This window comes from Oryctolagus cuniculus, chromosome 18 (assembly GCF_964237555.1).
Source record: "Oryctolagus cuniculus chromosome 18, mOryCun1.1, whole genome shotgun sequence".
Classification (NCBI taxonomy): Eukaryota; Metazoa; Chordata; class Mammalia; order Lagomorpha; family Leporidae; genus Oryctolagus; species Oryctolagus cuniculus.
This window is the reverse complement of record NC_091449.1, coordinates 7,206,447-7,217,600: the sequence shown is the minus strand read 5'-3', so window position 1 is coordinate 7,217,600 and position 11,154 is coordinate 7,206,447. Positions and strand designations below refer to the sequence as shown.

Here is an 11,154-nt window from a genome sequence, read left to right as displayed (position 1 = left end):
CCTCTCGGCGTCACGCCCTGTGGTTGCCCGCCACTTCCCTCCCAGGGCAGGGTCGGGCGCAGCGTGAGCGGAGACCCCGGGCATCCCTGGCTGTGCGACCCCTTCCGGGGCGTGGAGCGGATCCCGAAAGTGCGGGTGCCTGGCGTCTGGGCGGCCAAAAATCCGGGAGCCGGTCCTGCCTCGGATGCACATTGCGTCTTTACTGGGGGCGGGGGGCAGGGGGCAGGGGGCGGGGCGGACACTCAGGGGTTGTTGGCTATGGTGTTCCGGATCCACTCCACGTAGGACAGCACTTTGGTGAACACGGCAGGCTTATTGGGGCTGCCGCATGGGACGTGGCCCCAGGACGTGATGCCCTGCAGCTCATTGTTGCAGACCAGCGGGCCCCCTGAGTCGCCCTGGGGATGCGGGGGAGACAGAGAGTGGGGAGGCAGGCACACATGGGGACCCAGAGGGGGCGGCTCCCCGAGGCAGGCAGGGGTGTCCCGTGTGCAGCTCCCGCTCTGAAGGCAGGACCCCAGCTCAGAATCTGAGTCCCCTCCCCCTACGCTGCAAGACCCCGGGTTGGGGGGAGAGGGGCTTGGCTCACCACGCAGGTGTCTCTGCCGCCTTCCAAGTGGCCAGCACAGAGCATGCACTTTGTCACCATCTGGGCGTGGGCTTTGTCACACTCGCTGTTAGCCAGGATGTTGAGGTCCACACACTGGAGCTCATCTGGGTAAGTGACTGGGGGCGGGGCGGGGGGAGAATGAGGGCCGCGGCCCTGCACAGCCTGGACCCTCAGCCCCTCCCCCGCAGCCCAGGGAGCCTGGCCCAGGCGTACACTTTATCGGTGTGATGCTGCCCCAGCCCGAGGCGAGGCAGGACGTCCCCACTTGGGGTTCCTGCGTGGGCAGCTCCAGCACCCTCACGGCGTCGGTGAGCTGCACGGGATGCGCCAGCTTCAGCAGCATGAGGTCGTGGCTGTAGTCCTCGCCCGGACCACGGGTTTGGTTCTCCAGGAGGCTCAGGTTGAAGCGGGGGTGCGGGAAGCTGCCGGAGACTTGGATGAACTGGGCTTCCGCCTCGTCCTCAAACAGGTTGTGGCGACCCAGCCAGAGCTGGTAGTTGCTGGGCAAAGACAGGGACGGAGGAGGTGAGGGGAGAGCAGGGCGGAGGGGTTGCAGGGGAGTCTGGGGGAGGGACCCGAAACGGGAGAAGAGACACAGGCAGGAGGGGAGAGTGGTGAGAAGCAGAGAGAGAGAGATCCCGCGGAGGGCCAGGGGCTGGGAAAGTGAGGAGAGGAAGGAGGGGGAGAGGGAGAGACAGCGAGGGGGCGGGGTCTGAGAGCCGCCGAGGAGCAGCTGGGGCTGGGCTGCAGGTTCCCAGCAGGGGTGCTGGCCTGCAGCCCAAGGTCAGCACTGTGCCGGGCTTGGCGGCATGGAGGGGCTGTGAGAAGCGGGGGACAGCGCCGCACCCTGCTCTGGGGCAGGCTGTGGGCTGGAGGCGCGAGGCTGGGTGCCAGGTGGGAGAGGACCCACGCCTCCTCCCAAAGCCCCCTCCCAGTCCCCCCCCAGTCCTCCTCGTCTCACCAGTCCTCCCCTCCATTGCTCCCCCCCAGCTGCTCAGCTGCAGCCCAGCCCTTCCTGTGCGCCCACCCCACCTACAGAGCAGGTGGGACTCAGGTCCCTTGCCTTGGGGCCATCCTGGGGCTCACCCCGGGTGTGCTTAGTGTGGCGGGGGAGGGGCGTGACACAGATGCAGGAGAGACAGACAAGGACAGAGATGGGTGCAGAGACACCCAGACATGGACAGAGACGGGGGACATACGGAGACACAGAGGCAGAGAGGGGACAGGGAGACACAGTCCCAGGGCGAGACCCCCCACCCTGCACAGACCGAGGGACACAGGAAAGCAGACAGAAACAGAGAGGCAGTGATGGGGAGAGACGGGAGCCCCAGGCAGCGGGGAGAGGGTGGCCCCAGGTCACCCCAGGGGGAGGGCCTGACCCCCTACTCACTCGCTGAAGCAGTGGGCGGCTGTGAGCACCCACTGGGGGTGCACCAGGACGCCCCCACACTGGAAGTTGCTGTAGTGGTACAGAGCCGCCTGCCAGGGCTGGGAGTTCTTCCCGCATACCCAGCCGCCTATGATCCGGGACTGGAGCGGGGGCGCGGCGCCTGCAGCGGGGTGGGAGGTGGGGTTGACAGGAGGGACTGAGGCTAGGAGAGGGGGCTGCTCTGGGGGTGTGAAGGGACATGGGCAAGGGCAAGGGGTCTGGGTGCGGAGACTCCGTGCTCTGCTCGCAGAGCCGGGGCTCAGGGTGGGAGGCACAGACGGGCTCGGGAGCGGGCACTGGCTGTGCCCGTCAGGCCGCTGGGCTGATCAGAGGGCCGAGCGACATTCCCCAAACCCGGGGGAACGTCGGGCGCTGGGTTGGGTGGGATTTGGAGGGACATGGCTAGGGCCTGGGCTGGGCTCTCAGGGCTCAAACAGGACATGGTTTTACGGAGCCACAGCTGAGAGGACAGCGGAGCTTCTGGGCTGAGTGGCTGGCAGTGACTTGGGGGCCCCTGGGTAGGGGCCGGGAGAATTGAGGTTCCAGGTGAAAGGGTCGGGGCTGAGGCGGGCCGTGGGCTCCTGTGAGGGCTTGGGGTCCTCCCGTGAACGGGGAATGGCATCTGAGTCAGTGGGGGCTCTGAGAGCAGCTTGGGGTCAGGAGGTGGTGGTGAGTGATGGTCACTCTGGACGGAACGGGATGGGGTCCCAGGGTACCAGAGGAATTTCGGGTTCTTTTGAGGCCAGTGCCAGGGCAGGCACAGAGAAGGGACCCAGATGAGGCCAGCCCAGATAGGGGACAGTGTGAGGACCCCCTCGATGTGGGGTTTAGAACTGAAGGTGGCCACAGTTGGGTTCTGTGTGTTTATTCTGAGGCAGACCCCATCTGGGTGGCGGGATCTGGGGGACAGCATTCAGGTCTGGGGGACACAGCTGGGAGCTGGATGGGGAGAGTCCGTGGGCTCAGGAGCCAGGCCATGGGGGCCACAGGGAGCCATAGGGGTGGGAGAGGATCAGAGTTCTCAAGAGCCGTGGGGCAGGGGCGTCAGCCTAAGGCAGACAGATGGCCCCAGCTCTGCCCTTGGGTGAAGGGGCCGGCCACAGGGGCTGACCAGGGGGAGCAGAAAACACGGGGATCCCTGAGAGGTGGCAGTGACCCAGTGTGGGACGGAGGACTGTGCCGGGCTTGGCGGCATGGAGGGGCTGTGAGAAGCGGGGGACAGCCCGCACCCTGCTCTGGGGCGGGCTGTGGGCTGGAGGCGCGAGGCTGGGTGCCAGGTGGGAGAGGACCCACGCCCCCTCCCACAGCCCCCTGCCCCGTCTCACCAGTCCCCCCCAGAGACAGGGCGAGGCACAGAACCGGGAGCCACATGGCGACCGAGGTGTCCAAGGGGCTGGCAGGCAGTGAACTTGCAGCTGGGGCCACTCCGTGGGGAGCCCTTTAAAAGCCTTCACCCTGTCCCCAGAGCCCCGCCCCTGCCCTGCTGGCACCCAGATGCCAGCCAAGGCCCTGCCCCTGCTGTGTGGGGGTGCACACCCCTCCCACCCCAGAGCCGTGGTGCGGGAGGGAGAACCTGCACCTGTCGTCCTGCAGGCCCTCGAGCTCGCTGGACGCATGCCCAAGTGCTCAGCAAGGGCATGTGGGGCAGCGCTGGCAGCTCCTGGGGCCTGGGCCCTGGGGACAGAGCCAGGAGGCCAGGAGGGAGGGCGGGGGTCTGGGGGAGCAGAGACAGGCGGTCGGAGGAATCACAGGCCCCCAGTACAAAGCCTCATATGCTCAAGTCCCCGTAAGGCCTTGTACCCCAAGGCCCGGCACCCTCTGAAACCCCATTCCCTTCCCTGCTTAGAGCCACAATGTTGGCTTGTCAGCTGCCCGCTCCCCTGCAGTACAAGCCTTGGCCTTCAGAACGCCCCGGGTCGGGGTGCTCCCACCTGTTGCTCCTCTTAGGAAAATCACCACCAATCCTAGCACCCCCAGGTCCAGGAATATGAGGCGTCAGGGGTGTGCCAGGGCGACAGCTCCGGCATTCCAAAGTGTGGTGTCTTCCCCAGACAGTGCCGCCATCCCCCGCTCCGCCCCGGGACCCTGCCTCTCCCATGTGGGTGCTCAAGGTCATGACCTCCAATTCCCAGAGTCCTGGACTGACAGCCCTCCCAGGTCTGGTCATCACCACAGCCCTCCACACAAACCACCCCCCACCCTGTCACGCAGGGCCAGGGTCACGTACGTCAACCCTCGGTGACCTTGAAAACCACGTTTTGGGGTCTCTGAAGGGAATCAGGCACCAGCTTCCACCAGTGTCAACAGTCCCAGGAGTTTGGCTAAAGAAAGCAGAGAATTTGCCTTTTTGCCTTGGCTGCCAGGGAGCCTAGTGTGAAATCCTGAAGAAAAGCCAGGTCCTTCCTGAAAATCTGGCGTGTGCGGGTCCTTATGCCGGGGTCGGTAGGTGGAGGGGCTACCCAGTGCCAGACAGCATTCTAGCGAGCTCATGAGAATCGCCTCGTTGAACCCACACAGCAGCGGCAACCCCGTGAGGTGAGCAACAAAACGGGTCCCATTCTGCAGATGGGACCAGCAAGGCCGAGTGAGGCAGGGCCTCTTGTTCAGGATCACACAGCCAGTCCTGCGTGTCCAGTGCACAGAGCCCTGCCCAAGCTGTGTCTGTTCACTAGGGGTCGGGGGGCAGTGTCTCTGGGTTCCCGCAACCGTCACTCCCAGAAGAAAGCCACAGAGACTCGGACAGAGGGACTGGGGTCAGCATTCTGTGTTATCTGGGCGTTAAGCAGGTGGTCTTTGAGTGCCAGCTTTGGCTTCTGGTGGGACAAGTCATTGGCTAACATCTGGGCCGTGGACAGAGTCTTGGGAGGGCTCCCTGCAGGCTTTGGGGGCATCTGCTCGGTCAGGGGCACAGGTGGCAAAGCCCACCAGTCAGTTCCTCTTCATGGTCTCCCTGATCCACTCCAGGTAGTGGCAGACTTTGGTGTAGACGCCAGGCTTGGTGGTGGTGTCACAGGGGACGTCACCCCAGGAGACAATGCCCTGCAGGGCACCCCCGCAGATCAGGGGTCCCCCAGAGTCGCCCTGTGGGGGAGGGAAGAGGGGAGTTTCAGGTTGAGGCGACACCTCCGGATGTAGGATGTAGCGTATCCCCATCCTGATCACCAGCCTCAGTCTCAACCAGAGCCCAGTCCATCCCTGGCAACCTCAACTCAACCACGCCCACCCCCCAACCCAACTGAGCGGACCTAAATCCGAACCAGCCCACCCCTCAGTCGTCTCCCCTCGACAGCAGCCCACACCCATGCCCTCCCTCCGTCATCACCCCTCCGTCCCAATCTCCGCGTCTTCCACACCCCAACCAAAACCCACCCCATTCCACTTCAACCCCCCAAATCAAAGCAAACCCGTCCTCAGCTTCAGCGCGTGCCATCCCCCACCCGACCCAACCTGGCCTCCGTCTCTTAACACCAGCTCCAACCCCACCCATCGCCATTTTGGGCTGCTCTTCCTACTCCATCCCTGGCCCGAGGCAAGCAGAAAACAACCGCACCCCAGCTCCCAGACCTGCCTCCCCCTGCCCTCTTCCTCCCCCTGGCGGGGGGAGGGGGCTGTGGGTCTGACCTCACAGGAGTCTGTGCCTCCGCCCTCTGTTCCTGCACACACCATGGTGGCCATCACGCGCCCGGGGTAGTCCTTGTTACAGGATGCGTCCGCCATGATGCTGATGTTGGAGCAGTGCAGGGTGTCTGGCGGATTCACTGGGTGGGGCGGGGGGTGCACAGTGGGCGCGGGGCTCTTGTCCCCTCCCTCCTCCCGCGAGCCCCGGAGGACAGAGCCCCTGGAGGCCCGACCGGCAGCACCGTCCTCTCACGCACCTTGCGACTTGGGGCTCCCGGGGGTCCCAGGCTCACTGTTCGACACCAGGCCCCAACCGGACACCATGCACGCCTCGCCCTGGTGGGGGCAGCGCGTGGGCAGCGCCACGGGTCGCACCTGAGGTGTCAGGTGTACTGCACGGGCCAGTTGCACCAACATGATGTCGTGGAGGTGGCTGCGCGCCTCGTAGCCCGGGTGCGGGATGATGCGGGACACCGCCCGCAGCTGCTCCGGGCCGTCGTACCTGCGTAGGTTGTGCTCGCCCAGGCGCGCCCGCATGAAGCTAAGCGCATGCGCAGAGAGGAGGCTCAATGAGTGGGAAACCCCGGATCCCCTGGCTGTCTGGGAAACTCCGGATCCCATTAGCCTTTCCCATGACCCCGACGCCAATGGTTCCAGCTGCTGTCTCTTATCCTCAGGCGCGCGCCTGGAACCCTGTCCCCAGCCCCTGCTGGGGCAGAACCTAAGAGTCTCAGATCCAGGCCCCCCAAAGCCCAAACGTTATCAGTCTCCTTTCTCGTCCCGGGGGGCCTCTGGGCTGGGAACCCACAGCCCGCTTCCCCCGAAGCTGCTTCCTCCAGACCCAGGAGGCGGGGGTCCCTCCCCGACCCAGCGGTCCAGGCCTGGGGGTGGAGGCGCGGGGGGGGGGGGGAGGCAGAGGTCCCACCCTCAGCCGCGGCCCTGGGCACCCAGCCTGCGTACCGGGTCTGGCAGTGGGCGGCCGACAGCACCCAGCGCGGGGAGATGAGAGAAGCCCCGCAGTTAAAGCGTCCACGCTCGTAGAGAGCCACCTGCCACGGCTGCGAGAAGGGCACGCACTCCTCGTCTTCCTTCTGCTTGCCACCGCCCTGGGCTGCGGGGAGAGCGCGTGGAAGACCCCCGAGCCCCTCCCCCGCGTCTTTCCCGCCCACGCCTTCCCCCACCGCGCGCTGTCCCCGCTGGGTCTTACACCTGCCGCCCCCTCCCCCAGAACGCCAGCCCCCTCTCCATTTGCTCTGAGGGCTCTGGGAGGCAGAGGCTGGGGCACCGGCCAGAGGGCGGGGTTGCGGGAGAGAGGGGACACTTGGAAGCAGTCCCTCAAGGTCACCAAGTTGTCACAGATATCAAGTGGATGAGGACACTCAAATCTGGGCGACACGCCTCTCAGCCGGTGTCAGTGTACCGGGGAGACGCGGCCGCACAAGGTCAGGGACGTGCACGCAGACGCGGGCAGCCGCGCCGACAGGGTGCAGACAGACGGGGGCAGCAGCTGGAGCCCGAAGTCACCTGCAAGCACACGGGCTGCAGCTCGGGGAATGACGGCACAGGCGGTCGCACAGGGACGCAGGCGCGCGCACGCACGCACGCACAGGGACGCGCAGGCACATGCACACAGCTGGACACAGAGGAGACATGGGTTCCCAGTCCCAGTCTCACAGCTGTGTACCCGTGTACACAGCTTAACAATGACAGTGGGGCCCTTAACCCTGGATTCAAAGACACTGGCTGTGCAACTCTGATCACATTATTTAACCTCTCACCTGTAACAGGAGATGCACCTGCGTGTGTGTGTGGTATAATGCAACTGCTTAACAATTATTAATTACTGCCACAAAGTACACACGGATTTATTTATAGGGACATGCTCTTGCTTGTCCAGGCGGTGGACACTGACATGGCCAGAACAAGCCAGACACCTGCGGAGACCCGGTGGGACCGTGATTCACTGGCCAGCCCTCTCTCGTAGGGTCAGAGTCCCAGACGCTGACTCGGGGCGGGCTCTGAGTGTGTCACACTCTCAGGGCGATACCCAGCCACAGGCCTGGGCACTCAAGGTCAAAGACACACAGCCAGAGATGCAGGTGGCTGAGCCAGGTCACTGGGTTTCAGATGTGGGGACAGGACGGGGACCCCAGGGCTCTGCACACCCCCCTCCACACAGACAAGGGCACCAGGCACAAGGATGCTTCAGGGTCACGCACACAGTCACTCTGGGCACAGGGATGTGTTCCCTCAGAGCCACATCCATGCACACACACACACACACACACACAGTGGGGGGGGGGCAGCACAGGCTCTGCATGGCCCAGACGCCTACCCTCTGCCCAGCAGGGGCAGGAACCGGCCCAAAGGCCCGGGGAATGCGGATGTGGTGGACGAGAGGGGCTTAACAGGGGAAGGGTGAGGTTGTCCCCTGCAAGGCCAGAGCTGCACCTGGCCGGTCCAAGCAGGAGGAGGGCAGAGGCCCCGACCGGGTGCAGCAGGCCGAAGGCAGGACCAAGAGGGCACAGCGAGAGCCCCAGGGGAGGCTGGCAGTGTGGGCCCAGGAGCCAGAGTCACATGGGGCAGGAAGGGGGGTTAATGCAAGTCTACACCCCAATTTCTCCAGGGTAGAGCATCAGGTTACAACTCATTCCTCCATGGGTGGTGGCTGGAGGTCATCCACCACCCAGACTGACCTTGACCTAGTGGCTGCCCCTCTCTGGGCCACGGCCCCTCCCCTTGTCAGAAGTGGGCAGCAGTGCCCTCCTTCCACGGAGGACGGGCGTGCACACCAAGTGCCGCGCTGGCACATTCTAAACCCTCGGCCACAGCCTGCCCGCCCCACAGGGCCCAGCGGGGGCAGGTCCTGTCCCACAGGCCGGCCGTGGCTGTGTCCAGCGTGAGCCCAGGCCACAGAGGTGCGGAGCCCCTGGCAGATGCCAGCCTGGCCTCCGATCACGTGCATGCCCCACAGCACAGCACGGGGCCTTGGCGATCCCAGATAGGTGCCGTTCTAGAGAGAGAGGGCGATCAGGGCCCGGGGCCCAGGGGGTGGTGAGTGATCACCTCAAGGTTGCGCAGCAAAGAAGCGGACAGCCCCAGGCTTCTGTGTCCATCGTCCCAGGTGGCACAGCGACCGGGGGGGGGGGGTGTGAGAACTCAGGGACCTTGGCAGGGGGGCAGGAATGAGGGCGGCACGGCTCTGGCTGAGGTAAGGGGCCCCACCCTCCCCCAGGTGCAGGGCCCGTTTTACCTGCAGCCGTCAGCAGGAAGGACAGGGCAAGGAGACTCCACATGGTGCAGCAGGGACCGGCGCCCAGCTGCAGCCTGGGAGGGGAGGGAGAGGAGGGGGTGGGGGCTGGACCTTCCCGTGGCTACCTGCCCCAGAGACCAGGGCGCCCCCACCCCTCCCAGGACAGGTCCCGGATGCTCCCCTGGCTCAGACCCTACCACTCAGGACGCTGAGGACAACTCCAGCTTCTTGGGTCCCCTCCCGCCCAGCCCCCACCTCCCAGGCGTCGAGGGTCTGTGCCCCTCCCCTGGTCACAGTGCTCCCTGGATAAAGCCGCAGATCCTCGGCCAAGGCCACCCCCACCCCCCACCCCCGGCAAGATTCATGCCCTCCGTGCCTTTGCTCAGCCTGTCCCTGCCTCCTCCCGGGGCTGCGCTCCCTTCTAGGCCCACTTCCTGCCTCTACGTGGCCTCCTCCGTCAGGCTGGGAACTTCCTTTGGGCAGCCCTGCCCTGCCTCCACTCTGGACTCCAGCCTCCGGAAGCTCCCAGATTCGTGCTGGTCCGCCCAGGCTCAGCCCCAGCGCTTCTGAGAGGTTCCCACCCCAACAGGCATCTCTTGACAGCCAGAGGCCCGCAGTGAAGTGGGGCACAGGCTGGGTGCGCCCTGTGTCCCCGACGCTGCCCCCAGCCTGGGGCCTGCCCACGCCAGACCTCAGCTGAGCTGACCCTGTTCTGGGCTCTTCCAGGGACGCCCCTGACTCACACCATCTCCTCCCCCGACCCCATCTCCTCCTGGGGCTCCGAGATAGCTTCCCCATTCCCCAATCAGGTTCCACCGGGGGTGATCGGTGTCTCTGCCACCCCCCCCCCACCCCTAGACCGCAGCATCCGGCACCTCCCCCTCCCTGCTCTGCCACGTGGGTCTCACCACCCGCAGATCCTTCCGCCGCACCCAGGGCAGGTTGGAGGCCCGGAGAAGGGGAGCAGGCGCCGGGCTGGCTGTCGGTATTTATAGCTCGCAGCCCCACCTGGGTCTGGGGCTGGGGTGGTGCCGGGTGCGGTGGGAGGTGGCGGAGGGGGCAGGTTTACAGGCGGGACGCCTGGGTGGCGGACCGGTCCTAATGAGCATTTATGGGACTGAAGCTGCCGTCTGAGTCTCCGAGGTGGCATTCTCCCCTAGGGCCAGGGCGTCCGCGCGGAGGGGGCGGGAGAGCAAGGGCAGAAAAGCGGGCTCCTTGTGCCTAGGCTGGGCGGGGGTGGGGCTCTAGAGCCGAGAAGCCGGCTGGGAGTCTGGAGTTTGGGGCTTGTGACCTGAAGTCTGACTTCCGGAGCCTGGTGTGGGGTCTTTGGGTGACAGGGTCTCGGGCTTGGATTCTGGATCCTGGGCCTCGGCACCCAGGAGTCCAGACTGCCGTCTGGAGTGTGGTGTTTGCGATGACCGGGGACCTGCTGTGTGGAGCCTACGGCAGATTTGGGGCTTTGAATTTATGCAATACATTCTCGACTCTCAGTCCAGACGCTGGGGTTTCCTGGGTAGACTTTGGAGCTTCAAATTTGCTTGCATGCTCTTTTTTTTAATAATTAATTTATTAGGTAGAGTTACAGACAGTGAGAGAGAGAGAGAGACAGAGAGAAAGATCTTCCATCTGCTGGTTCACTCCCCAAATGGCCGCCATGGCCGGCGCTGCGCTGATCCGAAGCCAGGAGTCAGGTGCTTCCTCCTGGTCTCCCATGCGGGTGCAGGACCCAAGGACCTGGGCCATCCTCCACTGCCTTCCTGGGCCACAGCAGAGAGCTGGACTGGAAGAGGAGCAATTGGGACTAGAACCCGGTGCCCATATGGGATGCCGGTGCAGTAGGCGAAGGATTAACCAAGTGAGCCACGGCGCCGGCCCATGCTCTTTTTTTTTTTTTTTTTTTTTTTTTAAGATTTTCTTTATTCATTTGAGAGGTAGAGTTGCAGAGAGAGAAAGAGAGAGAGAGAGAGAGAGAGAGAGAGAGAGAGAGATGTCTTCCATCCATTGGTTCACTCCCCAGATGGCCGCAATGGCCGGAGCTGAGCTGATCTGAAGCCAGGAGCCAGGAGCTTCTTCCGGGTCTCCTACGTGGGCGCAGGGGCCCAAGGACTTGGGCCATCTTCCACTGCTTTCCCAGGCCACAGCTGAGAGCTGGATCGGAAATGGAGCAGCTGGGACTAGAACCGGCACCCATATGGGATGCGGGCGCCGTAGGCGGAGGATTTACCTACTGTGCCACAGCGCGGC

The 11,154-nt window shown here is 64.6% G+C and overlaps 2 protein-coding genes across 4 annotated transcripts; both read right to left on the bottom strand.

The window, feature by feature from the left end:
- Positions 1–242: 242 nt before the first annotated feature.
- Positions 243–3,410, bottom strand: KLK1 (kallikrein 1). Its single transcript, NM_001099971.1, is given in 5 exon segments — positions 243–398; positions 590–726; positions 824–1,110; positions 2,001–2,160; positions 3,365–3,410. Coding segments are annotated over 5 exon segments (786 nt in total).
- A 1,378-nt stretch (positions 3,411–4,788) lies between these two features.
- KLK15 (kallikrein related peptidase 15) lies at positions 4,789–9,960 on the bottom strand. Of its 3 annotated transcripts, none has more exons than XM_051840772.2 (6): positions 9,819–9,960; positions 8,911–8,984; positions 6,618–6,768; positions 5,915–6,198; positions 5,661–5,797; positions 4,789–5,120 (listed from the first exon to the last, which is right to left on the bottom strand). In XM_051840772.2, the coding sequence occupies exons 2-6, from the start codon at positions 8,951–8,953 to the stop codon at positions 4,968–4,970; spliced, it is 768 nt and encodes a 255-aa protein (XP_051696732.1). In that variant the 5' UTR covers positions 8,954–8,984; positions 9,819–9,960; the 3' UTR covers positions 4,789–4,967. The 3 variants fall into 3 exon arrangements, with proteins under 3 accessions (XP_051696732.1, XP_069919076.1, XP_069919075.1); XM_070062975.1 differs by lacking the exon at positions 9,819–9,960 and adding an exon at positions 9,786–9,806; XM_070062974.1 differs by lacking the exon at positions 9,819–9,960 and adding an exon at positions 9,308–9,367.
- Between the last annotated feature and the right edge of the window lie 1,194 nt (positions 9,961–11,154).

Excerpts from the sequence above, each read along its gene's own strand:
- KLK15 (XM_051840772.2), bottom strand. The coding sequence starts at position 8,953 with ATGTGGAGTCTCCTTGCCCTGTCCTTCCTGCTGACGGCTGCAG. Across the intron at positions 5,798-5,914 it reads CGGGAGCCCCAAGTCGCAAG|TGAATCCGCCAGACACCCTG; the intron begins GTGCGTGAGAGG and ends CGCCCCACCCAG. Across the intron at positions 5,121-5,660 it reads GAGGCACAGACTCCTGTGAG|GGCGACTCTGGGGGACCCCT; the intron begins GTCAGACCCACA and ends CCTCCCCCACAG.